This window comes from Cervus elaphus, unplaced genomic scaffold (genome assembly GCF_910594005.1).
Source record: "Cervus elaphus unplaced genomic scaffold, mCerEla1.1, whole genome shotgun sequence".
In the NCBI taxonomy this organism is placed as follows: domain Eukaryota; kingdom Metazoa; phylum Chordata; class Mammalia; order Artiodactyla; family Cervidae; genus Cervus; species Cervus elaphus.
In genome coordinates, this window is record NW_025316695.1 from 906,772 (window position 1) to 934,164 (window position 27,393).

Sequence of the window (27,393 nt, forward strand, 5' to 3'; positions counted from 1 at the left end):
AATACGAGGAGCGAAAAAAAAAAAAAAAGAAAAATACGAGGAGCAGAAAAGGGGGAAAAATAAGAGGAGGATCAAAAGTGTGGAAATACGAGGAACAAGAAAGGTTTGAAAAACCCGAGGCGAAGAAAAAAGGGAGAAGAATACGAGGAGCAAAAAAAAAAAAAAGAAAAAGAAAAATACGAGGAGCAGACAAGGGGGGAAAATAAGAGGAGGATCAAAAGTGTGAAAATACGAGGAGCAAGAAAAGCGGGAAAAACACGAGGAGAAGAAAAAGGGGAGAAGAATACGAGGAGCAAAAAAAAAGAAAAATACGAGGAGCAGACAAGGGGGGAAAATAAGAGGAGGATCAAAAGTGTGGAAATACGAGGAGCAAGAAAAGTGTGAAAAATCCCAGGAGCAGGAAAAGGGGAGAAAAATACGAAGAGCAAAAAAAAAAAAAAAACAGAAAAATACGAGGAGCAGAAAAGTGTGAAAAATAACAGGAGCATCAAAAGTGTGAAAATACGAGGAGCAAGAAAAGTGTGAAAAATCCCAGGAGCAGGAAAAGGGGAGAAAAATACGAGGAGCAAAAAAAAAAAAAAAGACGAGGAGCATGAAAAGGTGTGAAAAATGCGAGGAGCATGAAAAGGTGTGAAAAATGCGAGGAGCCAAAGAAAAAAAAATCCCCTGAGAGTTCTGCCCCGCCCTCTCCTCTATCATCTTAAGCTGCTGGGCAATGTGATCATCACACATATTTTCACATCCTTTAAAAAAAACATAGTTTTAAAAAAAATGCCTAAATGTAAATGGATGCAAAGTCAGACATTTACAAACAAAAAGGTTCAGAGCAGACTTTGGTTTCATTCAAACCAGAAACACTCTTAAAAAGCATTACAGAGAGTAAGGACAGTGCAGAGAGCAGGAACAACGTGGCTAGAATCTAGTAAATGCATGTGAAATTCTACCATAGAGTTTGTTTTCAATCCATGTGGAGGGGAGGGTGCGAGGGAGGGGAACATTATTACAGTCCCCCAGGGGTGTCTCCTCCTCTGACAGGCCATCATCATACAACAGTGAGTCGGATGGGGTGGACACGGCCAGGTCCAAGTAGTCCTGGAAGGGAGAGAGACCTGGTCACTCCTGGAGCAGGTCATTGCTGGACATGCCCACCCCTCCCCACCCCCGCCCTGCCTGATAGCAGAAGCCCCAGCCGAGTCCCACCCCGCACCTATCAACCTCTCGCCAGATCTGAGCCCCTGGCCAGGTCTGTCAGCATGAGTTCCCCCAGCCTCTGGTCCTCATCACAGAAAATCACCTCTTGGAGGCAGAAATGTGTTCCCTCATTGTTCTGGTCCTCTCTCTGCAGCGCTAGGGGCACCAGGCCCAGCACTGGAGAACAGGCCTGTTTATAAAACCTGAGGCTCTGGGATTGCAGTCCCGTGACTCATGTGGGAAGGCCAAGACACATTCCCCATCTGCTCCACACTTTCTGGCTTCCCTCCAGGCACTCCTGCCATCTCCAATATCAAGTCAGGACCAAGAAATCTGAGTCATCGGTGTGGGTTTTGCATAAGATGCTGCTAGAGGCTTCAGCTCCCAAGCAGGATGATTTGTGAGGACCGGCTACTTCCACTGCCCTGGTTAAAGGTGTCAAGAATGCTTCCAGTGTGTTTCTGGCTGGTTCTCAGCACTGTTCTAGGAAAGCTGTTTGTAGGCATCAGCTATTACCTCTGTTTAGGGCAAATCATAGGATGTGCCCAAACGATACACCAAGGTTGGGTTTTATTCCAAGGGGCCCAGTCCATGCATCTTGCCTTCCATGTTTGGAGAAATGACAACTTTCAGTAACTGTGTCAATTTAAGGATGAAACCACCAGAGGGCAAGCAAGGTCTGTGTCTATTTTCTTTACTTGCATCCCCAGCATCTAAGGCAGAATACAGGAGGCAGCCCATTGCCCAATCAATATTAGTGAAAACTGTGTTGATTTCCTCTATCACCTAGAGTTGTAAACTGGAGGCACACAGATATGTTGTTTGGCCCACACTGAGCTTTTGGAAATTGCTATAAAAACTGGGAAACATAAACATCCCTTAAAAAGCCCTGGCATGCTGGCACTCTTATTCCTACAGGTTACATTGTCTATGGTAACAGGTCCTTCAGAGCCAGCTGGTAGGTTACTATTTGTCACAGTTTCCACTGCTCCCTTCACTTCCCACCCCTAGCCAGACCCTTCATAGAATCTGAATTTAGGACACATTCATTCCAACTTTACTTCCTCAAGTTCCATTATTGAAAATAATTTTGTTTGGCTTTGGCATATCTTCTTCCCACCCCTGTCTGTGGAGGGCTCTTCCTAAGTGTCAAGGTAAAAATCCTGGTTTCTCCCTAATTTCAAGAAGTCCAAGAGGCCTGGATTAAGGATAAAGGTTCGTGCCCGCCCCGCCCCCTGCCCCCAGTCTGCCCTGCCCCCTACCAGGAGACGACATGACCATCTCACTCTGCACAGCCGCACTCTGCCTTTGTATTGGGAATTCCATGAACTGGGGTGAGGGAAGTGGCACCAGGGATTGGCTCCGGGTACTCACTCTGCTCTTAACCATCATCTTAGATATCTAGGTCTTTGCTGATGTCGGCAAACACTGGCCTCTTGTCTGGTTCCCGCTTCCAGCACTGCAGCATTAGACTGTACCTGGTGAGACAAACAGGTGGGTGGTGACAATCCAGCAAGGATTGCCCAGTCACAACCACCACACCCAGTACAGTGCACCTGGGCCCCAGAGGCTCTGGTCCAAAATCCCAAAGCTGTTCCTGTGTCACTGACATCCTTCTCTGAGTTGGGCCAGGGTATGATGGGTCAGCAGGGGCTCACAGTGTCTGGCGCTGTGGTCCAGCCATGCTTGTTATGGCAGCTAACGCAGAAATGCCAGTCCTTAAAACTCTTATGAAGGATGAACTGTGTATGAACACAAAAACCTGCCAAGCACACTCTGTCTTGCACCTCCCTCCCTCCCTCCCCTGGGGCTCTGGCAGGGCTGCAGGGGCCACCTTGTGGGTGAGTGCTGGGCCTGTGCCTGCCAGTCTAGGGTGCCCAGGGAGGCAGCACCTACTCACCCTTGCACTCCCACAGCCCTGAGCCAGGCACATGGCAGGTGCATGACAGACTTTGTAGAATGAATGGACCAGTGTGTGTCTAACTATGGACGACCCCCTTCTCATGTGTTCTCAACCTGTTCTCCAAGGATCATCTGATGGAACCACCATTTGATGAGAAGATTCTGGTGCCCTCGAGCTGAAGTCCAGGTGCCATCTGCCTGCTCTTTGTCTGCCTTGGTGTCTCCACTTGGGCGCTCCCCTGTATGTACCCCTGGGGCCATTCTGAATTACCTGCCCCTCCCCAAGCATCCTGGGACAGGTCTCTAGCCTTAGACTGAAGCTGCTCCCTCATCCTTCCACCACCTCTCCTGGGGTCCTGCTCCCCCTCAGCTTGTAAGTCCCCCCAGGAGGCCCACCCAGCCCCCAGTGGAATCTGGGTCCCCAGCATCTGCCATCATGCCCAAGGGTGGTTCTCTGTCATCTGTGCCTTTGTCTTAGCCCGTTGCTTCCAGCTGCCCAGCTCGCCTAGGGCTGGCACCCAGGGCTGCCCAGCAGTGGGAAAGGATGAGTGTGCATGACCCCACCCCTCCAAAACCTGGAGTGTCAGTGGCTGGGGAGGCTGGACCAGAGAAAGCATGCTCACATCTCCTCGCTGCAGTTGTCTGGCCTCTCCATCCGATAGTCTGTCTTCAGAAGGTTGAAGAGCCGCTCTGGAGGAATCCCAGGGTAGGGGTTGCCGCCCAGGGTCACAATCTCCCACAGCAGGACACCAAAGGACCACCTGCAGAACCAGAGGGCCAATGAGCGACTGCACTGAGTCTGTGGCATCCTCAGCGCCCCAGATATCCTCCCCCTGGGCAGCAACAGGACCCGAGTTCCCTGTACAGAGAGTGGTCCAAGTGCCCACAGTTTCAGCCTAGGCTGACCAGACAGATGGAAGTGGAATGGAGGCGGGACCAGGTGTCTGCCTGCCCTGCCCCAACCCCCTGGCAAGCTGCTGCCCAAGCTCAGCCCCCATATCCAAAAAGGGCAGGTGGCTGACCCCTGAGGTGAAGCTCTGTAGCATCAGAGACGGCACAGGGAATGCAAATGAGCACAGTGAAAAGCAGGTCAAACTGAGGCCACAGGGCACCAGGGCACTCTGCAAAACCCCTTCACCTTTTCTGTGTGCCTGGAAATTTTCATAAGATGTTAAAAGGAAAAAACACTGCAATGGGAAAATATCAACTGTGAGGGAAAATTTACTGTCAAGTGGGGACAAAATCATCACAAAACAGCATTATCACACAAGCCCGTTTACAGTAATAAAGAATGCCTGCATGCCACGGACAACTCTAGGCAAGGCCTGTGAGTGCTGGCCGTAGTTATTTTGGGATGGTGGGGCCCCATTGACTTTTAGTCTCATTATGCTTTCCCCTGCATTTCCAGTTGTTTTACAGTCCACTTGGTAATCAGAACACAGCTGTTAAAACTGTTTAAGAATTGCCTTTTCACAGCCTACTTTTTTTAAAACATGCAAGGCTGTTTACAGCAGAACATTTGGAAACAAGTCTGTTGTGGTTTTCAAAACAATTGAGAATGCAGTTGGACTTGGAAGACTTGAGTTTTGGTCTTGGAGCAGTTTGGGTACCGGAAACCCATTCAAGGTCACTCCACCCTAAACCTGTCTCTGGGTGGGGACCAGTCTCCAGGGACCTGCTTGAAGCCCGCTCACACTCAGGCTCACAGAGAGGGAACTGTTCAGCTGGGACTGTGTGTCACTGAGATGTCCAAAGAGAGGGCAGGGGAGGTGGGGGAGGCAAGGGGGCTGCAGCTATGGCTCACATCCTCATGCATTCCACCGTGGCACTCAGAACTACTGCCTGGGCCTTTGCCATTTGCTGTGTGAGTACACAAAGCTTCCCCATCCACAGCCCCCCAGTTTGGGGAGGTCACTCTGGACGGCTGGAATGAGCTGACAGGGACTCAGGGCAACTCTGTTCCCCAGCAGAGCTGCCCAGACAGGTGCATACATGTAACCTCCACCCCAGGAAGGCAACACCCAGACTCACACATCACTCTGGGTGGTGTAGATATGATCAAAGAGGGACTCAATGGCCATCCACTTGACTGGGATCCGACCCTAAGGAAGGAGTGAAAGAAAGGCATTAACGTTGCTCTGAGATCCTAGGAACTGGTGTGTGTGGGGGACACATCTCAGGCTCTTTCAGCTCTTAGGGAACACTGAGTAATGACTCCAGTGTGTTCCTGGGTAGAGGCCAGCAGCCCAGCCTCACAGGGGCTGGAGTCCTAGCCCCGCCTTCCTAGGCTTGGCTGAGACCCCCGAGGGAGTCAGTCGGCCTGCCCACAGCTATACAAGGTGTGCTGGTCATGCACCACATCCCAAGGAATTGATGCTAAGTGCAAGCCAGGCCCCACTGTGGTCACTTCTCGGGAGATCAGGGGCACTGCACCCTGGGTGCTGCCCAGTGGGTAGGCTGGAAGCACTTCCATCAAGATCTCCCCTGATTTCTGAGGGTGAAGGGGTCTGGGAAGCCAACATCCAGTGTTTCCATCTTGGGAATTTCTGACACAAATGAACACACTAAAGGCCTTTCTAAGAAGCTCTGAGCGAAGAAATCAATGTGAGTGTCTTGAGTCTGATTTTTCCCTTATTTTATCCCAGGGCCCTTTTAGCATCCTCTAAAAGACTGTCCTCCACCATGGAGAGGCTGGAGTTCAACCTAACAAATCCTTTCTAATGCAACTTAAGAAATAGCTTTTTGGTACAAATAGATCAGCGGGCTTTCCTGGTGGCTCAGTGGTAAAGAATCCACCTGCAGTGCAGGAGATGCGGGTTTGATCCATGGGTCAGGAAGATACCCTGGAGGAGGAAATGGCAACCCACTCCAGTATTCTTGCCTGGGGAATTCCATAGACAGAGGATCCTGCTGGGCTACAGTCCATGGGTCGCAAAGAGTCAGACACGACTGATCGATTAAACAACAACAAACAGGTCAGCATCAAGGCACAATCAATTAAAAAAAAGGCATTTGCTTTGGATTTTAATGCATTTATTGTACTTCTTTTTTTTTTTTAAAGTACTATTTAGGATTCATACCCTACATGAAGTGTGACTGCTTCGAGGGTGTGTGTTTCTAACAATGCAACCTGCAGGCTGTGCTCTCAGGGGCCGAGCTTGGGCACCTTGTGCTTCCTTGCTGGGTGACACAGGGCCTTCCCGAGGACCAGTGCATCAACAGGAAGTTCCATCCAGCCCCCTCCACGGGGTAGGGAGCACCCCTCTCCACTTCCCCTTCAGCACTTCTAAGATGTGCTGTCACAACAGAAACCCCACAAGAAATCAAATGTCATCCTCACAGCCCCAGGAGCACCTGGGCTTCACTCGCCCCTCAGAGCAAAGCTGAAGTGTATGTCGTGGCTTTCTGTGTTTTTCTTTTTGAGCAGCATCTGTTCTGAATGCCAGCTTAGCTGTGTGTCTTGAGGGGGCCTGTGATCTTCCCTGTCTAGTCTGTCACAGGGAGGCTACTAGAAAGGGGTTGGGAGGATAGCAGCACCAAGAAAGTCAAGACCAATGTCACAGGGAAGGGGACCATACCAGGGAACCAGGTTTCCCAAGAAGGTCCCCGAACCACCTGTTTTAGTGACTTGGAAAAAGCTTCCCAAATCTCTACACTGTAACTCTGGACTTTGTCTCCAGGATCCTCCTGATTGCCTTCCAAACTCACTTAGTCAGCCGTTCCTAGGCCCTTGGACCAGGAGCATACCCTGCTGTAAAGTGGTTCAATCCTTTCTGTAAAGAATGACTAGCAAGCTTGGGTTTAATTCATTTCTTTTCCCCAAGCAAAGGACTAAAGTTACACAGAAAGTAAAACAGTGACCTTCACTCTGCAGCAGTGAGAGGAGCAACTGCAGACAAGAAGATTGTTATTTCTGCAGTGGTGGGTGACCTTTAGAAGTGATAGTGATGAAAAGTGAGAGAAGCTGCAGGAACCCCACTCCCAGCAGGGAGCTCCAAAACAGCACGTGTGGCTGTGAGGAAGAGAAGGAACAGGCTCAAGACTGAGTCCTGCTCTGGGTCTCTGGGGACCCAGGACTAGGAAAGAGTTCGGGGATGAGGACTGGAAGTTTGCACTCTAAAAACCCGCTTTATCTTCCTCAGATCAAAATCTGTCCCCACCCTGTGGGCTCCCTGACCATGCCCTCTGCCCTCAGGCCATCACACCCCAGAGCCTGGTACCTTGCTCCTCTTCACGTAGGAATCCTCTTCATAAACATCTCGGGACAGACCAAAATCTGAGATTTTCATCCTGTGGCCCTCGGCTACCAGGATGTTTCTGGCTGCCAAGTCCCGATGGACAAGCTGTGGAAAAGACAACAGCAGGGACCCCTGAACCCCGGGCCAATCGCTGGCGGAGGGGGCGCGGGGCTGGGGCGGCACGCACCTTCATCTCAGCCAGGTACTGGATCCCTTGTGAGATCTGCCAGGCAAAGGAGACAAGGTCGCCCATGGTCAGGGCCTGCTCCTCCAGGTTGTCCAGGTAACTGGAGTTGCGGCTGCCCCCGCTGCCCACGTAGCCAGGTCCCGCCTTGCGGCTCTCTCGGAGGAAGCCCCGCAGGGAGCCGTACTTGGCATACTCCACGATGAGGAGCAGTGGCCCTAGGGGCAGAGCAGTAGGTACGTGGGCTGGCTGCTTAGGTGACCCTGGGCAGGCAGAAGTTGGGCCAGCACGGGGCAATCGCTTCCAGCAGCCTGAGGACTCAAGCCTCAGCTCACTCTCCCATCACTCTGCTCTCCACCTTGCAGCACTATGTTACTTCAGTCATGTCTGACTCTTTGTGACCCTATAGACTGTAGCCTGCCAAGCTCCTCTGTCCATGGGATTTTCCAGGCAAGAAGAGTGGAGTAGGTTGTCATGTCCCCCTCCAAGGGATCTTCCTGACTCAGGGATTGAACCCAAGTCTTTTACATCTCCTGCATTGGCAGGCAGGTTCTTTATCACTAGTGCCACTTGGGAAGCTCCTCCATCTTGCAGGGGCTTTGGATTCCAAAGCCAGCTGCCTGGACAGTTGACCACAACCTCTTTCCTGGGTGTCCAGGGCAAGCAGTCACTGCATTTGAAGCTGCCCTGGGAGATAACCACTGCTGCTCGGATGTCAGGAACTTTCTGTACCCCTGGTCTTGCCACAGTATGGCCTGGGGACAGCTGATGGAGGCAGAGGTTCTGGACTGCCCCTGGCCACCCTCTCCCTGCCCTGCCTGCTCTCAGGCCACAGTCCTCCCCGAGGCCCGGCCCTGAGTGCTACTGGTGCCCCTGCTGCTCTCTCCCTGTCGGCCTCCCATCTCCCTCACACCCGAAATACACATGCACCCACGCGCACATGCACACACACACACACACACACACACACACACACACACACAAAGTGGGAGGCCCCCAGGGTGGCAAAGCAGTTTTGGAAGACTAATAGAGCAAAATGCTCTTATGTGAAAAATGATCTGCCATTGCCTTTGCCACCCCAGGCTGGGGTGGGGTTGAGATCACCTGGAGGTTATGGCATATCTAGTAGGTGCCCAGGAGACACTGCTCATCTCTGGACTTCCCTGTCTTAAGGGCTCAGCCTGGGGCAGGGTGCTGACAACCAGGATGTCGCCAGAGACCCCAGGGAACACTCCTGTGGCAGCCCTCATGGTCCACTGACACACAAGTTTCAGGCAAGAGCCAGAGAAACCATGCTTCCAGGAAGAGAGAGGACAGGTGCCAGAGAAGAAAAGGATGGGGATGAGGGAGAATGCAGAATGGAGCAGCCCAGAGCCCCTGGCTTGTGCCCAGCAGCTGCTAGTCCCCGGCTGGTCTTACCATCCTGGCTGCAGGCCCCGTACAGCTTGATGACTTGCGGGTGGTTGACCTGCTTCAGGAGGTTGAACTCTGATAGCAGGTCCCACAGCTCGCTTGGGGAGGCATTCTCTGAAATGCACAGAAACAAAGCAGGTCACAAAGTCCCTGCTACCACCATGCTGGGTCACAGGCGCAAACGAGGGGTCTACACAGACTTGTCTCCTTCCCAGACATCCTACTCAGGTTCAGACTGAGGCCTGCCAGGACCTCACTGCTTGGAGCTACTCTCAGCCCATGGGAGGGTCAACAGCGGCCTCAATTGCCTACAGGGAGTAAGAACCAGAGGAGCGCACTTCCATGTGAGCAGAGTCTTTCCATGGAAAGCCTTCTGGGCTGGGCTATGCATGCAAATGGCATTATTTCCCTGCAATCACCATCTCTCAAAGACAGTGGCGTTAACCCTTCATTAACCCTTCTGGGGAGGTAAAGGGACTCCCTGGTGTCCCCAAACACCTGCCAACCAAGCACTTGGCAAAGGGGGGTGAGGCCCTGGAGAAAGGTGAAGGCCATGAGACTTCACAGAAGTCGTCTTGCCATGCTGAGTGTGTGTTTTCCAAGGGCAGAGATAGTTGTGCTCAGGAGCTTGGGTGTGGAGGTCTCCTGGCCAACTGTCCTCCTGGGTCATGGCCCCACATCCCACTGCCTAGTTGTGCCACTGCCTCTGGCTGTAGACTTGTCTGGAAATGAGAAGACAGCTGCAAGATGGGGCATTGGAACCCTTTGGACCACACATGAGTGACCCAGGGCCAGTCTCACTGTGCCCTCTTAGGGCCTGGGGTCTCATAGACAAGGGGCAACCCCAGTCTGAGGGCCTGGGTAAGTACACAAAAGTACCCGGCACTGCATGGCTCCCCGACTGCTGAACATCAGAGTGCATCAGCCTAAAATGTGCCCATCACATGGCCACTGGGCCCTCAGTTGGTCAAGCTGAGGCAGAACTCAGCCATGGCAGAGGACTGTCTACCCAGTCCCTGCTGAGAAGCAGCAGTGAGGATACCCAGCATGTGCTAAGACTGGGGCAGTGCTGGCCCACTAAGGGCTGGGGGGGATGGGGACTGGGAAAGGCAGGGACCTGGGGGACAGGGGCCAGTCCTTACAGGTGGTCTCTTCACCAGGACCTCAGTGGACGCTTGGCGAAAGAAATTAATGGGGCAGACTGAGGTGGGGAGAGCTGTCGGTTTTGAACTTAAGGGCTTTTAATTTAAACTCGGATCTTTACCCAACATTGATACACAAGCAACATGGCTCTGAAAGCTTTCAAGGGAGGAATGTCTTACCCTGCTTCTCCAGGGACCACACCAGCCCACATCATCCATGGTGGAGGTCCCTAGACTGCAGCCACTCAAGAAGAGCAGGGGAGGCGTATTGGTTCTTCAGGAGGCAGCAGGCTGATTGCCAGAGTCCTGGCTGTCATAAGGGCTTCATCCACCCACTGGGGCCCCCGCAGGTGTGAGTGGCAGAGCCCCCTGTGTACTGCCTGGGCACGTACCTTTCAGCATCTTCACAGCCACAGTCGTGTACCCTGCTTTGCCTTTCAGCCGAAAGGCTGTGGCCTTGACCACTTTTCCAAATTCACCTTCTCCCAGAGTTTTTCCAAGCACCAAGTTCTTCCGTGGGAATTCCCACTTGGGATCCTCCTACATTGGGTTTGAAGGAAAAAGAGAGGGAAGAGAGATGGCGAAGGTAAGAAGAAAGGAAGAAGGCAAGAGCCGGCGGACAAGCTCCATGTGCAGACGGCCGACTGTCACCTGAAGTGACAGGTGACAGTCACCATGTCCAAGGGCAAGACCCCACAGTCAGGCCCTGAGGTGCCATGACAAGATGCGTCCCCCCACAGGAAGGCAGGTGTTGCCACAGACTGGCTGGACTCCGTATGCTCATACCCTCACTGGCCTCCATCTACTATAGATGCCCTGGGCCACCTCAGGCCCAGGGCCTGGTATCTCCAGTGAGAGAGTCAGGGTTTACTCAGCACCCACAGGTGCTCACAGGGGGACCACAGCCTCTTCCCTGGGACTCAGGCCCAAGCCTCATGGCACCACCTCTGTTTTGGACACCAGGCACTGACAGTGGCCCAGGCTCCAGGACTTCCAAGAGAACTCAAGTGGCAGCTGTGGCCCCAGTTGCCTACCAGCCCTGCACTCCCAGCTACAGGATGGGGTGTCAAGAACACCTTCCTGGTGTGGCAGCCTCTAGAAAGTTACCACTGTGCCCCTCAGGTACCCCCCCATCCCTCCCTGACAATGTGTGGAAGAGTCTGCTCCTCCCACAGCCCAGCCACTGGCCAGAACTTGCACACACCGGCCTTCCCAACACACCATGCCCACTGAAGACCCCTCTGGGGTGGGGTCTTCCCAGACCCCAAGACTGGCTCGAAGACCTGAACTCTGGGGATGCTGAAGCCTGTCTGGAACCTGCCTTCCCGTCAGCACTGGATGCCCAGGTCCCCAAGTCTTGCTGTGGCTGGGTGTGGGCATGGCTCCAGGGGCTGCTTATGATGTGCCTGGCAGGCTCGCCTAACCCACAGACACACACTGGTGACCCACTGCCCCCCCCCCAGGGACCAGAACCCTGTGTTCTTACGTCTGGGAGCAGAGGCAGGCTCCTCTAAGCACCACGGCCAGGGGCGCCTTCCAGCCAGCTCCCCAGGTGTCCTGGTGTCTCAGCTTCCCCAATAACCCATGTTGTTTGTTCTTTAAGTTGCAAAAGAGGCAGTCGTGTCTGACTCCCATGGACTGTAGCCAGGCTCCTCTGTCCATGAGATTCTCCAGTCAAGAATACTGGAGTGGGTTGCCATTTCCTCCTCTACCAAGAATCCATAGTCAGGCTCAAAGGTGACAACAGAGTCACCACCACCCTGGTGTCCACACTGCACTGGATAACAGCTGACTGCACATAAAGACTGGGCTAAGAGGGGATATCTCTCATTTGTTTCTCTTTAAAAGTGCTAAAACCCCAAAGTGTCCTCCCCACTTTATGTAAGACAGAACTAAGGCCAAAGGGTCGAATAATGTGTCTAAGACCTCAGAGCTGGTCAGTGTGGTCCTGGGCCTCCGGCCCAGCTCTGGCTTCTCTGCACTCTGGGCTAGAGGCTGAAAGTGGTCCGTGGCCCCCCCCCCCCACAGAAGAACCTCTCTCATTGTGTGTCTCAGCACAAACCGTCAGGGCATATAAGGGAATCAAATGGCTCGTCCCTGGGCCACGAGGGCCATTCCCAGATGTGGTGGCCACAGAGGCCTCCTTCCTGACTTTGCTGGTTCCAAACACTCAGCAGGTGGGAGGTCTCCAGCCCCCAGTCCCCATAGTATTTCAGTCTCCTCAGCAAAAACACTGGAGGGCAGACAGGCGGAGGAGCAGCCTGGCCGGGCAGGAGGTGGTGTCTGAGCCTCCCACACTAACTGCAGGCCCAGACCATGTCATGGAGGAGGAGGCTTGGGCTGATTCTCCCCTCTTGGCAGGCCAGTCACAGAGTCCTGGGGCCAGGCTCCCCTGATGGTGCCTGAGAGGCCTCTCAGCAACCCCACTCTCCAAGCCACAGACAGAATCCCCTCCTGGCTGCGGCCAGGCCCCCCACCTGCCAGTCTCTCTCGCCTGGATGGGGACAGTGTTTCATCATGGGGCTCCTACCCAACAGACTCCCCAGCAGAGCGACCCGTGGAAATGAAGGCAGAACATCAGCCTCCAGCCCTAGGGTGGTCCTACCTTCTGAGAATAAAACCCACACACTCCTCCTCAGGGCCTCCCCCAAGGCTGCATCCTCCAGCACTTGGGGCCTCCGTAGGAGATATCTTAGGTGGGTACAGCATGGCCTGCCCTCTCCTTGGAGCCTAATGGCCCAGATCTCAGTCATTTAAATCCACACCCATCCTTTTCCACACTGATTCACGCTCTCTGCCCCACCCCTGCCTTCTGCCCTCCCTGAAAGACATCTCGGTGGAGGTTAGAAGACAGCTGGAAGCTCACGAGGTCCTCCTGGCAGGCAAGGATGCAACAACCCCAAGGGCCCTGCCCCTTCTGTCCCCCCCTCCTTCCCCAGCTGCCCTAGACCAGAGGCTACCCACATGGCTACCTGGAAGGGCTGCCTCCCTGGCCCTGCTGCCACATGGAGAACCTCACCGGGATCTTGAAGGTGTCCACTGAGACCTGGTTCTCCATGGAGTCCAGAGAGGGCCGGCAGGCACCAGATGAGGAGTAGCTGACCGGAAAAGCTTGGGCGGGTCGACAGAAGGTCATCTCAGCCGAGGCAATGGGCGGCTTGTGGGCATTCTTGCGGTAGCGGTGGATGCAGAAGGTGGACAGCAGCACAGACAGCAGCACAGATACGATGGAGAAGACCACAGCTGCCGTGATCACTGTGCAGCAGAGGTCATCACGCAGGGTGTCTGCGGGCGAGTAGGGGCTGTGAGAGTAGACACCCCACAAGGGGGACCCCCAATACCCAACAGAGCCACACCTGTGACAGCCAGGAAGTGGCTGCTGTGACCGACTGTGAGCTGCCTGCCAACACTCCTGACCCATGGCAGGTACTGTTCTGTATGTTTTTGCTACAAGAGACTATTATTGCCCTTTTCTGGAAGGAATGAGCATTTATAAACATCCTGCCTGAGGTCACACACCAGAGGTTGTGCACCCCTGCACCTCCCCCACCCTGGAACGTTGCACTGAAGCCAGAGGCCCAGGGGCCCGGGGGGTGGGAGAAGTTCTTCTCCTGCATTCCTAATATCTTCTGTATTTTCTTCATGTTCAATATATAGTGGAGAGGAAAGACAAGTGGCCCAGGATCTGGGCCATGCAATGACCACCCAAATGCCAGAAAAGCTCCCCATGTGTTCAGTGGGGCCCCCCTGTTCTAGAAGAAGCACCTGGAGGGTGCTGGGAGGGGGGACCCAGCTGGCCAATGCCACAGGCCCAGGAAAGGCTCTACACAGGCACAGTCTGAGGAGATGCTGAGCTATTTGGTGGAATAACTAGTTTTCCAGCCCAATCTTTATTATAGAACTTGAGGCCAGGGAATTCTTTGGTGGTCCAGCAGTTAGGACAAGGAGCTTTCACGGCTGTGGCCAAGATTCAATCCCTGGTTGGGCACCTAAAATCCCATAAGCCTTGCCAAAAAAAAAAAAAAGGAACTTCGGGCCACAAGGCAGTCTTAGTAGCCTTGAGCCAGCTCCTTGTCTGCACACATGGGGGAACCAAGACCCCAGGGAAGGAGGAAGATCTCCTAGGTTTCTCTTCCTTCCTGCAATCTTCTCCCTTGCTCCCTGGAGGCTCAGGGAGGTGTGGGGATCCCGGCCAGCTGTGCCCCCCACCCCCCCACCCCCAATGCACCTTGGCTATCCTCCGGCTCGCAGAAGCACTTCTTCTTCTCAGGGAAGCAGTTGCAGATACCGAAGCCAGCTTTAATCCCCCGGCGCTCCCCAGGTTCGTGCCCACCAATGATGCTGCCGCCCCCTGAGGACAGACACCACCCACTCAGCAGCCCACTCTCAGCCTCCAGGGGGCCTGGCCAGCCAGGACCACCAGACAGGATCATGAGAGGCCCCTCCCCACCTGATGTCAGCACTCTCACGCCCAGGGAGCACAGTGAGATCAGAAGTCTAGGTCACCCCAGGCAAGAGCCTCAGCATGCATGCATGTGTGCTAAGTCGCTTCAGTCAGGTCGACTCTTTGCAACACTGTGGACTGTAGCCCACCAAGCTCCTCTGTCCATGAGATTCTCCAGGCAAAAATACTGGAGTGGGTCACCAGGCCCTTCTTCAGGGGATCTTCCCAATCCAGAGATCAAACCTGCGCATCTCCTACATTGGCAGGTGGGTTTCTTTACCACTAGCGCCATCTGGGAAGCCCCAGTTGCAGCATGATGAGCCCCCAAACCAGCTCCCTGGCTGCAGCAGGTGAGAGGAGGAACCCACAGGCTGCCCTGGGCCCAGGTCAAGGTCCACACTTGGTTACTTTTCAGAAGCAGAAAAGGGGCAGAGGGGGCAGCTGGCAGTCAGCAAAACGGGGGACAGGGAGTCGTGCCCCATGAGTTGGCTAGAGCAACACTGGAAGGGTGTGGGTCAAGCCAGCAAGCTCTAATTTGGGGGGAGGAGCGCCTTTATTAAAAAAAAATGTTAGGAAAGGGCTCAGCACGCAAAACCCAGAAGCTTGGCTGGTCTGGCTGAAATGCAGGTGAGAGTCCAAGCCCCTTTAGCTTGTTACTCCCCCCACCCAATCAGGCTCCTGCTCGCTCAGAGTCACGGTGCAGGCTCATCGGGCTGCTTACGGAGGCAGTCCTGGGGGCAGATGTTGGGGTCTCTGCTCTCCACGGCATCACAGTGTCCATCGGGGCAGGTCCTGATGCTGGGGGAGCAGGTGGAGAAGTTCCTGGTTATCCCTACAACACAGAGTGGGCAGTTATGACCACAAGGGAGCAGCTGCCCTGTTCAGACTGCAGAGCCAGGGGGGTCATACCCCAGGGCCTTCCAGGTCAACCCTGTACCCCACCCCATCCCCTGCAAGGAAGAGCAAACTGAGATCTGAGCAGAGAAGAACCACACACAGAGCCCTACCAGCAGGGCATCCCTGAGGTACAGGGCAGCCAGGATGGTGGGGGCCAGAGGAGCCAGGCAGTCCCAGAGCTGTGCCAGGCTCACATCAGAGAGGCCAGAAGAGACCAGATGAGGCTGGGACCCTCTCTAGGCTGCACTGTGGGTGGGACCCTCAGATTGGTGGGCCCAGCTGGCAGCCAGTTACTGTCCACACCCAAGGCTGCTCAGGTCCCTCCTATTTGGGTCCATGTCCCCTGGGCTGGGAACTCCTGGGTAGAGCCTCTCTGAAGACCACTTTGGATATTTTGAATTATTTTAAGGTTTGTGTTTTCATGAAGTAAAGCCAACCATAAATGACATGTCAACAGTGTAGTCTACCTTAATTCCTCCACTTCTTGGATGCACAGTAATATTACCAAGAGATCTTCGAAAAGTGTCTGTGAACTATGTGTTTAAAAGCATTGGGTGAATGGGGGAAGAGTGGGGAGAAGGGATAGTCAGGGAGTTTGGGATACACATGTATACACACTATATTTAAAATAACCAACCAGAACCTACTGTATAGCACATGGAACTCTGCTCAATATGCTATAAAAACCTCAACGGAAAAAGGATTCGAAAAAGAATATATACACGTATATGTATACCTGAATCACTATGCTGTACACTGGAAACTGACACAACATTGTTCATCAACTATGCTCCAATATAACATAAAAAGTTAAAAAAAAAAGAGAAGGCATTGGGTGAATATAGTGGCTCAGATAGTAAAGCGTCTGCCTGTAATGCTGGAGACCTGAGTTTGATCTCTGGCTTGGGACAGTCCCTGGAGAAGGAAATGGCTACCACTCCAGTATTCTTGTCAGAGAATTCCATGGACAGAGGAGCCTGGTGGGCTACAGTCCACAGAGTCCCAAAGAGTCAGACACGAGTGAGCGACTAACACTTTCAATTTCACATTCACAACTGCACATGTATTTATGTGTATATGGGTAGAGAAATGGATATATACATGTTAATTACCATCTGGTTTAGGCACCAATACAGAAATTCAGAATTTTAGAATAAAGTAAAAAGAAAACACACACATCTCAACTTTGGCCCCGACCTTCTCAAGTCCAGAGCGAGCTCAGTCTCAGGCACCTGTGATCCCATCGGTGATAAACAGTTGGAAGGTTCTCTGTTCCCTGCGCTCGTGACCACCCTCTCCTGGCATCAGGAGCCACGGCAGGGACCAAGCGCAGGGGAGGACTAGATGGGCAGGGGTGGGGGGTGTCACAGAGGCTGGCAGGGCCTGCATGCACAGACCCTACTCCCCCTCAGCCCCCATCACACTCCCCACCGCCTGGCTCTGCCCAGGGCCTACCTTTGCCATCTCCCTGTCTCCACTCGCACCTGCCTGTCAGAGAGCCCAGGCCACCGCATTCCTCACATTCGGGCTGCCTCTTGCTGACCACGCAGGACAGGGGGCAGCCAGGCTCTTCAGGCATGTCTAGGGGTGGCAGAAAGCAGTCATGGGGGGCCAGCCTGCCATGGGCACCCATGGGTGCAGGCAGCACTGGCTGGAGCTGTCCCGAGTTGAGCCCAGAGGGGAGGCAGTCACTAAACTCTGGGGGCGCAGGGTAGTGAGGGGGCTGCTGGGGGAGGGGTGGCATCATAGTCACACAGCAGGGGCAGCTAAGGGGCTGAGTATGGAGTGGGGATGGGAGGTGGCCAGACTCATCCAGGGACACGCAGGACACCCAATTAAACTTGAACTTCAGAGAACAGTGAATACCTGCTTTGTGTAAATATGGCCCTAATATCACAGGGACATAGGGGAGTTTGTCTTCTAATTCACTGCAAAGGCTGCACGAGATGTACTTACACCACAATAATTGCTTGTTGTTTACCTGAAATTCACACTCAACCTGGGTCCTATATTGTACCTGGCAGCCCTAAAACAAGTGCACAGGTAGGTCCTGCTGACAGAGGCGATGGGCAGCAGCGGCCACCCACAATGCTGTCACACTGGACTAAACTGTGTCATACCTCCCCCATCATCCTTCCAGTGCAGCTGTGCGCTGTTTTCTCATCTTACAGAGAAGGAGGCTCAAGAAAGCCCACTGGTCAGTGACGGGGTATAGGACGGCACCCTTCTGCAGGAACAGCCCGAGGCTCTGCCACGCCCCATCCACCCTGACCCTTCCCGCAGCCGGGCACTCACACATCCCTTCCACGGTAACGAGCAGCAGGGCCTGGGCTTGCTGGTGGGTTGGTTTCTCGGTGGCCACCACTGTGTACTGGAGCTGGGAACACTCGGGCCGCTGCAAGGCCTCCGTGTCATTCACGAACAGGGTCCCCGAGGTGTCCTCAGCTGAGGTGACCATCCCCAGGGCGCTGCAGTTGGCGCTGGAGGGCTGCAGCCTGTACTGCACTTGGATGCCGCTGAACTCCTGGCAGTTTTCCACGCAGACTTTCCCAATCTAGGCATGGGATCACGGAACCCTTAGCCAGGTGAGTAGACCACCTGGGACAGTGGCTGGAGGGGCTCCATGCCAGCTGAGTCCCAGGACAGTTTCCCACTCAGCCCAGAGATGGTGGCCCCCAATCTCCCCATCCTCCATGCCCCTGGAATCTGCAGACCCATCTGCCTGCCTGGCCTGGCCTGGCCCTGCGCAGACCGTGACACCACCCTTCATCCCTGCTCCTGGGAGCCGGAGGTGAAAAGAACACAGGGTGCCGGGCTTTGGTTTAGGGACTGGCCCTCCAGGGAGGCGCTTGCTGGCTTGCCCGGCTCACCCCTCACTTGCTCCCTCATTTGGGCACAGAGGCAGCCTGGATGCCTCCCACACACCTCCCTCCCCTCTGGGCAGGGGCCGTCGTGCTCTGGGCACCACTAGGGTCCATCCTCAGTGTCCTGCCTGGGTCACCTGCCTGGTCAGCCAGAGCACAGCACCCGGGCCATAATTCACACAGCAGGGTTGCTGTCCCACCCAGGTCCTGGAGCCTCCTCCGAGACTTGGGCCGGAACCCCTGGGAGAGAAGGGATACTTCTCCAGGGATGCCTCATGGCCACAGTGGTCACTGGGGCCTGAACTCTCCTTTTCCCTCCCTCACCACCCAAGGTGGAGTTAGGGCTGCTGGGGCTTGAGATCAGAAGCTCTGACCAGTCAAGGTCGAGGGCTGCGGGCCTGGCGGCAGTGATGGCACAGGGCCCCCTGCTTGCAGCCACAGGCCAGGCCCTTGCTCAGCCTTGCTCAGGCCCAGGGCAGAGCCAGGCTCCACCAAGCCCACTCCTCATACCACAACAAAACCACCTCCTAGGCTCCGAGCACTGCCTTGTACAGAGCGGGTTCACTTCCACTTTCTCCTGTGATCCTCAAAATTGCCTGAGATCACCACCTTCAATTTATAATCATGAATACTAAGGGGGGGCTGGTGAGAGACAGCAGTGTGTGTAAGGCTGGGCCAAGACTCGGGTCTCTGCACCCTCGTGAGTCCAGGCACAGGGAAAGACTTAGTCGTCAGGGGTGGGCGGTGTTGCAGAGGCTGGCAGGGCCCGCCCTCTCAGACCCCACTCCCACTCAGCCCTCATCACCCTCCCCACTGCCTGGCTCTGCTGACACACCCCTGGCAATGCCTATGCCTGCCTCAGCCCCCCTGGACACCCCTCAGGGCCCCCTGCTTCGTCACCTCTCACCAGCCTTGCCCTCTGCTTCCAGGAAAGGCCTGGCGGGGGTGGCAAGTGGGGTGGCCTGGCCACGTCCAAGGATGTGGCTCTTCTTGTGCTGGGTCCTAAGTGGCTGCCAGGAGCGGAGGTGGCATGGGAACCAACCACAGAAACTGGCAAAGCCACTGTCCTAATTAGGAGATGACCCTAAATGGGATATTCTAAAGGGCACACGGCCACAGCTATGCCATTAGGAGAATGCAGTATGTTAAGTCATGCCTGCCATAACTGCAAGTAAACTTTAAAAAGTGCTTCAGAGAAACATTCTAGAAAGAATTGCACCAAAACGTTAAACACTGGCTGATATGAGGAAAAGAGATCACTCTTATCTATCCCTTATATCCTTTTGATGAATTCTTACCACTTCCCTTTTTTTCTACTTCTAATCACTATTTTCTGATGACAAATGCAAAATAAGCTCTAGCAAACAGACTTGCAGGAAAGTAGGAAATAGAAGCACTTCCTGTCTTTCCTTGCAGAGGTCTCCACTAATGCCTGTGTTTGCACACTTGGAAATTTCTGGCAATGAAGACTTGGTTTTGAACATATGGAGCCACCTAAGACCAATACTTCTGCAAACTACTTTTCCCACTTCATTCACCAGGAATGTCTTTCCAAGTCAGCATAGATTTAACTGGCACTGCTCTTTCATTAGTAAAAAATGTAAACATGCTGAGAAGGGAGAGGGCAAAGAGGGGCCCACAAAGCCCACCAGCCCCACTCCTTTCTCCCACGGCCTTAGCCTCCTTGGCTTTGTGCCTGTTGCTCCCCAGGGCCACTCTGTGTGCTCAGGGAGGTGGTGTCCCCCATGTGACCCCATCCTGGGAGTCCCTGCTCCTCCATTCCCCTCCCCAGGCTGGCAAGAGGCCAGGAGCTCACCTGGGCAAAGCGGTGGGCCCGCCGGCTCACGGAGAAGGAGTAGGCACTGGGCAGGCTCAGGCTGATGGGCAGCACGGACACATTGAAGTGGAGGAGGACGACACCCTCCCCCAGGCCCTGGAAGTCTGAGTCGTTGACCAGCACGGCCAGCTGCACAGCCCAGCTCTCCGAGATGGGGAGGCTCTGGTTGAGAACCAGCCCTGCAGGTGGAGGCATGTGATGATAGGTAGGGGCCCTGCCCAGGGTGGAGACCACTGCCCCACGATGCTGCACATCTCCCCTGCAAAGCATTCCCTGGACACATGGGCATACGTGTGACAACAGGTACTTCTACCCACACGGTACACAGACAACAGACCTGGCTGTAGGCACTAAGGTTGAAATATTTTAAATGTGAGTCACTGTGCTGAGCTGAGCCCAGAAGACCCTCCCCAGCTGGGAGGTAACCTCAGTGAGGTGTGTGTGTGTGTGCATGTGTATAAGAAAGATGCATGTCAGGGCAAGGACACACAGGTAAAGACCCACCACCACCACCAGCAAGGTCCCAGAAAGACCGTCCTGGCCCCTGAGAACTTCTCGCAACAGTACCAGCCTCCTATGGACCCTCAGATTCCACAGGCCTCAAGCACCCAGGAGCTTCCACACTCCTGAGCAGTCACCGTGTGCCAAGGCTAAGATCCCCATTTAGTGGAGTACAAAGGAGGCGAGGATCTCTGGGTGCACATGGCATACAGAGTGAGTGTGCAGGGGCAAGGATGACATTTTCCCTTGCACAGAATAGAGGTCATCAGAGCTTGGTGAGGAAGAAGACAGGAAATAGGATTAGGTCAGGCAGAAAGGGGTAAAGGCACCAGTGATCCTGGGTTCCCCAGAAGCAGGCCTCCAAACAAGGATCCAAGCACAAGTGGCATATTTGAAAGGTGATCCTACAAAACATAGGCAGGAGAGCAGGCGAGGGAGGTGGGGAGGTTTGGCAACTGATGAGGACACCCAATCCTGCAGGTGAGCCCTGGGGGCACGTGGTGCTTAGCCCTGAGGGTGGGCACATTTCAGAAGTCAGACAGGACAGTCATCCCAGAACCCTCCAATTTGAGGGCACAGAGCTGCTACTGGACATCAACTCCTGTTAGTGGAGAGTTGCTGGGGGGGGGTGGTTAAGGATCCCTGGGCACTTGGGCACCTAGGAGGTTGCGGTGAGCCCTGGCGTGGTCAGCACAGGGTAGTGTGGTGGGGGTCCTGCCAGGGTCAGCCTTGGCCTTGGGGCAGTTCAGCGAGAAAGGACAGCCTGTAAACACCCACCAAGGTGGCCAAGGTGAGCCCAGCAGAGACAAAGGCTGGGAAGAGGGTTGGAAGGGGTGGCCACCTGGGGCTGAGAGGGCCAGGACAGGTGTCTACTTGTGCAGGGTGCTGCCCTGCCCAAGGAAAGCAGGTCGCCAGTTCCCCAGGGGGCCCTGTCAGGCCACACTGGTCCCCTCTTACTGTAGTCATGCACGGTTGCCCGCACAAAGCTGCCGTTGGCCTGGGCCAAGGTCTCATTGGGCATGTGCTCCACTCGGAAGGTCCGGAGGGCCTTGGCATCCCCAGAGAGCAGCGTGTTCGTGTACCGTCTCAGGAGCTCCCCAGAGGCTGGCACCACGTCTGCATCGAAGACACGTAACGTGGCTACCACTGTGCCCTGCAAAGAATATGGGGGCCAGTCAGGGCCCCGAAAGCCAGAGCCCATAGGAGGGCATGTGCCCTGCAGGTGGATCAGGTGTGTGCGGTCAGAGCTGGCTCCAGGGACAGCCTGACCAGGGTTCAAGCTGCAAGGGGCCCCCAGCCAGCCTGCTTGTCACCCTTCCTGGGCCACTGCACCTCACCTCTGCAACAGGTGCAATGGCATCTCCAGACTTCCCATGATTATGGGTTAGAACAGATGCCCTGGTGCTCTGTGGAAGACCTCATTCAGGTCCCCACAGTGCAGAGTGGGCACCCCCACTCTCCTTCCAGGAAGCTGGGCCCCGCACAGTGGAGAAGTTAGCTCAATGTCATGCAGTGACAGATGACAGAGCTGGGACCTAAGCACAGTGTCCACCAGAATGCTCTCCTACAGCTTCTTCTGTACCCCAGGCTAGATGGGGTCATGAGGGGGGTTCTGAGTAAAGCCACATGTCATCTCTGCTCTCACTCCTGGCCAAGCTCCACAGTGTTACCATGGAGCTGCCCCGCCAGGCTCATGGGACATTTCCCTACTCCATGTGCTTTCCTCTTGCCCATCCATCCACCAAACCTGCTCCCTGGGTGTCCAGAGAAGCAGGCAACCACAGCATATCCGACCCCGACCCTCCCCTTGCTCCCGCCAGCCTGCCGGCTGCAGGACAGCCCAGGGCCCAGCAGGTGGCAGTCACGCTCCGCCTGCACAGGCAAGAGGAAGGCGGGGCCCCGATGGGAGGGGCGGCGCAGGGACACCCCTGCCGGATCCACTGGCCTGTCTTCCTCCACTCCGGGGTACCCTCCCTGAACTCACTGGCCCTCCCTTGAGGGGCTGACAGCCCGAAGAAGGGAACACCCTCCTGGCAGATGTCCTCTCCGTCTCCTTGGGGCAGTGTGCCCCGCCTCTGCAGTACCACAGTTGTGCCCCTCTGATGCGAGCCCTGATGGTTGAGTCAGAGGCTGGGCACCCTTACCCTCAACCCCACCGGCACCCCAACCCCTCCCCTCACCCGCTTCCCAGGGCAGAGGTCAGCTCGGGGCCAGCGGGGCTGGTCCTCTCTCCTCCTCAGCTGTCCTGGAAACCAACAAAACCCCAACAGACAGACTGATGGACAAATGAAAGACGAATAACCACAGTGATGGTCAGCCACATGTCTGGATGGCTAGATGGACAGCTGAATAGACCGAGGAACAAATGACGAATGGAGAGACCCAGATGCACAACAAAGAGATGACAGACACTAGAGAAGCACCAGACAAACGCATAGGCACCTCCTTCCGCTTGAACTCCACCACCGCGCTGGCACTGTCGACGCCCCCGAAGAAGGTGGGCGCAGAGTCGTCCTCGTCGTACACGGTCACAGGGAAGGGCACCATCACCTCCTCCTCGCGCATGCCCATGCGAACCGTGCACGCGGCCACCAGCTCATACTTCTCCCGCTGCTCACGGTCCAGGGTCCAGCGCGTGCTCACCTCCAGGCTGTCCAGATCGCAGCGGAAAGGCAGACTCTCACCTGAGCACCAAACAGACCAGCAACCCCAGGATGACCCTGAGCTGAGGGGAGGGTGAGCTGCCTTCCTCAGGGCCCCACAGGGAGCAGTGTGCAAGAGGAGACAGAGCTGGGGTGCATGCTGGGCCTGGGCCGTGGCCCCTCTTCAGCTTCCACAGTGGAGCACAGCCTCCAAGCACAGTTTGCAGTGGAGATTATGCTCTGAGCATCACTGTGCCTGCAGCCTGCACTGGTGCTGATAGGGAAGAGCAGGGACCAGGAGGTCTGCCTCAGGTCCTCAACCCAATCACCTAGGAGGGCACACCCCTTCACACACCCTGCCTGCCTCCTCTGTGGCGAGGGCTGGCACCAGTCACGCTGCAGGCCCAGAGATCCAGCTCCTAGCGTTTGCTGGTATCTGAAAAACTGTCAGGAATTTTCTTAACTGTGGAAGCAAGACATGCTCATTTTAGAGAATGTGAGAAAAAAGCCACAATTCCACCACTTGAAAACCAACATTGGGGACATCTGGTGTAATTTCATGTTAACACACAAATATTTCTGACTGCCTGGTTTGGATCCCTGCCCTATACACCTGCAGGCTGCGTGGCCTGAGGCTGATGGTTCTGTCTCTGTTCTTCAGCTTCCTCGCCAGAAGATGAAGTGAAGTGAGAGTTGCTCAGTCATGTCTGACTCTGCGACCCCATGGACTATACAGTTCATGGAATTCTGTAGGCCAGAATATTGGAGTGGGTAGCCGTTCCCTTTTCCAAGGGGGTCTTCCCAACCCAGGGATTGAACCCAGGTCTCCCACACTGCAGGTAGATTTTCTATCAGCTGAGCCACCAGGGAAGCCCCAGAAGATGAGATGCTGTGTGTGTTCATCGCCAGACACTGCTGTAAGTTCAATGACTAACTGCAACCTGGTGAGGGGAGGACCAGTAATAACAATATACTCTTCAACCCAAGCCTGTCCTCGAATTCATCCTCCAGAAAGGACCCAGAAAGGGGGAAAAGCTGAACGCTTGAAGGTCAACAGTGACCACCCCATAGCCAACCTCAGGAGGGCTGTCAACTCCACTTGGTGGAAAATCACATCAGAGCCACATATTACATGTGAACTACACATTTCCCTGTATTGCTTATGGTTACAAAAATGGCTTTTCTTTTTAAGCGAAAAAGGCAGCACACTAAACCATATGCTTTGGGGACAATTTTGTACAAAGACATCCATCCCTGTGGCAGGATAAATGAAGGGATGTGGAAGTGTGAGTGACTACTTTCCTTACACTACTGAGTGCTCCTTTAACGTTATGACCATGTGTGGGTGCCATCAACCTGGGGGGAATCCAGGCTTCACTTACCAGCCATCCAGCATAAAAGTGTCCCCTTTAAGTCCCCTTTAAACTGTCCAATGGCACCTCACACACAGCGGCTCAGTTGCCTTCTCTCATCTCCACTCGGATCCAGTGCCCTTCCCCTACCCCATATCCATGTGGCTTCCCCAGGGCCATCGTGTGGTAGGACTATCTTGTGACAAGGTCCACTGTCCTTACAGTGGCTCAGGCGGAATCCTGGAACCATGCTTGGTCCCCTTGTGAATCTCTCAACACCCCACATTCAACTCCCCAGAAAATCTTGCTGGATCTTCCTGCAAAAACATGCCCAGAATCTGCCTGCTTCTTGTGGCCTAAAGGCTTTCACCCTCAACCCCAGTCCTCATCCTCTCACTCAAGGATGTCTCCTGCCTCTTCATAGTTTTCCTGCTTCCTCCAAACCACTCGCCCCAAATCATTTCGAACACATCAGCCCGACTAACCTTTTAAAGTAAGTTATATCCTGTCAATGACACCCTCCCCCCACTCCTGAAAACACCTTCTATGGCTCCCTAGTCCCCTCATCAGGAAGTCCTGCCCCCTCCCTTGCATTTTTCTGCCCTCAGCAGCCTCTGCCCTCCCCTCCAGCCGCACCTCCCCCTCCGCACTTTTGAATGAGCTCGCCCTGCTTGCTGGGCACCCTCCTTTACCTTGCTCCAGCCACCTGATTTAGGACAGTGGTCTCCACCAGTCCGTGCCTTCTCAGCATTACCTCCCACCTGGTCCCTTCAGAGGCCACCCAACGTCCTTAGCACCTGTGTGGTCTCCACCTGCCCCAGGCATTGAAGGTCCAGACAGGCAGGATTTGGGCCTGAACTTGTTCACTGTTTCATCCCTGGTCCCTAGAACCATGCCTGGCCTGTGGCCAGCATACATGAGATACACGTGGACCTCTGAATGAATGGATGATGGGGTGGTGTAGTCAACTTGGACGGCTCATGTAGAGGAACTGCAGGGCCATGCCTGGCACTCGGCAGGCATCGAGGAAGGCTCCATGCGGCTGGCACTCACCTCCCAGGAGCCTGTAGGCCACACTGACGTTGGGGCAGAGGAACTGCACGGGCAGCAGGCAGAACTGGTGGAAGGTGCCAGGGGGCCTGTTCTCCCGGATGCGGAAGGACAGGCCTGACTCAGGGAAGCAGAGCTCCCGGGGCTTGAGGGCGCCGCAAGCTGGGAAGGAGGCATTGATGATGGAGAAGTACACTCGGGCACAGCCTGGCCACTGGCACTCGCCCTCACGTAGGGATGTGGGTGACAGGAAGACCCGCAGGTAGATGGTAAGCAGCGGGAAGCCGCCCTCTGCAGAGACAAGTCAGGCCCCGCCAGGGTGTCAGCCACACCTGCCCAGCTGGGATCTGAATGGGGAGAGGGCAGGAGCTCCGGGCTGGTGCAAAGCCTAGTCCTCACCAAGGCTAGCAGGGCTCTGCTGGGAACCCCGCCCTGCCCCCTACCTCCTGCTTGCCCCCTACGGCCCTGGACTTGGGATCTGGCAGCCTCAGGGCCCTATGGCTCTGCTCCCTCATCCTGGGGGGTGCCTCACAGGTCCATCTCTCTGATTATTCCAAATCTCAGTTCAAATACCCTTCCTCAGAGAGGTGCGCTGAACCCTGGGTCTAAGATGGAGTGCTTCCCCAAGGCAGGCTCTTGGCACCTCAGGTGACCTCCCTTCCCTCCCTCACCCACTACCCCAACCACTTTCTTTCTTTTCTCACTTTTAAAAACACTACAGGGGTGGAATTGGGTGGGAGGGGGGAGAGAGGTTCAAGAGGGAGGGGACATATGTATACCTATGGCTGATTCATTGTGATGTATGGCAGAAGCCAACACAATACTGTAATTATCCCTCAATTAAAAATAAATAAAACACTTATTCTATTCTATTTTTGCCAGTGTTGCTGCTTGTGGGATCTTAGTTCCCTGACCAGGGACTGAACCCAAGACCTCAACAATGAAAGCTCAGAGTCCTAACCACGGGACCCCCAGGGAATTCCATGCCACCCCTGCAGAGACACAGACTTCCCCAGCACCTAGAGAGGGGATTTCTGGCAAATTCCATCATGGAGGCACCATAGCAACCCCCGTCCAACCCATCTGGATCTCAGCTGGGGCGGGGGCTCTTCCTGGGCCTTCTATCTTAGCTCTAGGTAAGTGTCCCCCCGCTACATCTACTCCTCCCATATTCATCAGTTCTCTGCTTCTTACTAGCCTGTCCTCTGTTGCTCCAGTCCCCTGCTGTGGTTAATAATTCTCCGTATAAACTTTCTCTGTTCTAATTACTGTGATTTCTCTCCTGACTAGAGCTGGCAGGTGCATGAGGCTGCTCTCCAATCACGAACAGAACAGGCCTCCTATGAAACTCAGACCCTTGGCAAATTTCACTCTGGCAGTACTGTTCACAGCAGAGTGTCTGCCTCTCAGCACTCACAGGAGCTCAGAGCTGGCGTGAGGGCCCAGGGAGGCCATGTCTATAGAGCAAGAGGTGGGGTTGTGATCACCATTTGGTGCCACAAGGCAGAACTCTGCTCCACAAACAACCTCCTCCCAGTACCAGGGTCACACATGGCCTTCACTCCAGCTTGGACCCCTGCTCTGAGAAGCCGTCCAGGCCTTCCTCCTGCTCCACTTTCCTCCCCGGCACCAGGCCCCAGTCCTCACCAGGTGCCAAGAGCAGCCTGCTGCTGATGGTAAGGTGGGCTTTCTGTGCAAACAGCTGCTTCTCCACCAAGTTCCAGATCATCCACTAA

At 54.7% G+C, this 27,393-nt stretch overlaps 1 protein-coding gene across 1 annotated transcript in view; it reads right to left on the minus strand.

Annotated features, from left to right (window-relative positions):
- Positions 1-820: 820 nt before the first annotated feature.
- Positions 821-27,393, minus strand: part of LOC122691305 (proto-oncogene tyrosine-protein kinase receptor Ret-like) — a 49,725-nt gene continuing 23,152 nt past the window's right edge. Inside the window, 18 exon segments of the mRNA XM_043897931.1 lie at positions 821-1,092; positions 2,566-2,586; positions 2,588-2,669; positions 3,717-3,854; positions 5,125-5,195; positions 7,314-7,436; positions 7,519-7,733; positions 8,935-9,042; positions 10,463-10,610; positions 13,090-13,355; positions 14,299-14,421; positions 15,236-15,346; positions 16,867-16,992; positions 17,707-17,965; positions 20,092-20,291; positions 21,571-21,766; positions 23,056-23,297; positions 25,661-25,948. Coding sequence (XP_043753866.1) covers positions 913-1,092; positions 2,566-2,586; positions 2,588-2,669; positions 3,717-3,854; positions 5,125-5,195; positions 7,314-7,436; positions 7,519-7,733; positions 8,935-9,042; positions 10,463-10,610; positions 13,090-13,355; positions 14,299-14,421; positions 15,236-15,346; positions 16,867-16,992; positions 17,707-17,965; positions 20,092-20,291; positions 21,571-21,766; positions 23,056-23,297; positions 25,661-25,948 — 2,897 coding nt within the window. The 3' untranslated portion in view covers positions 821-912.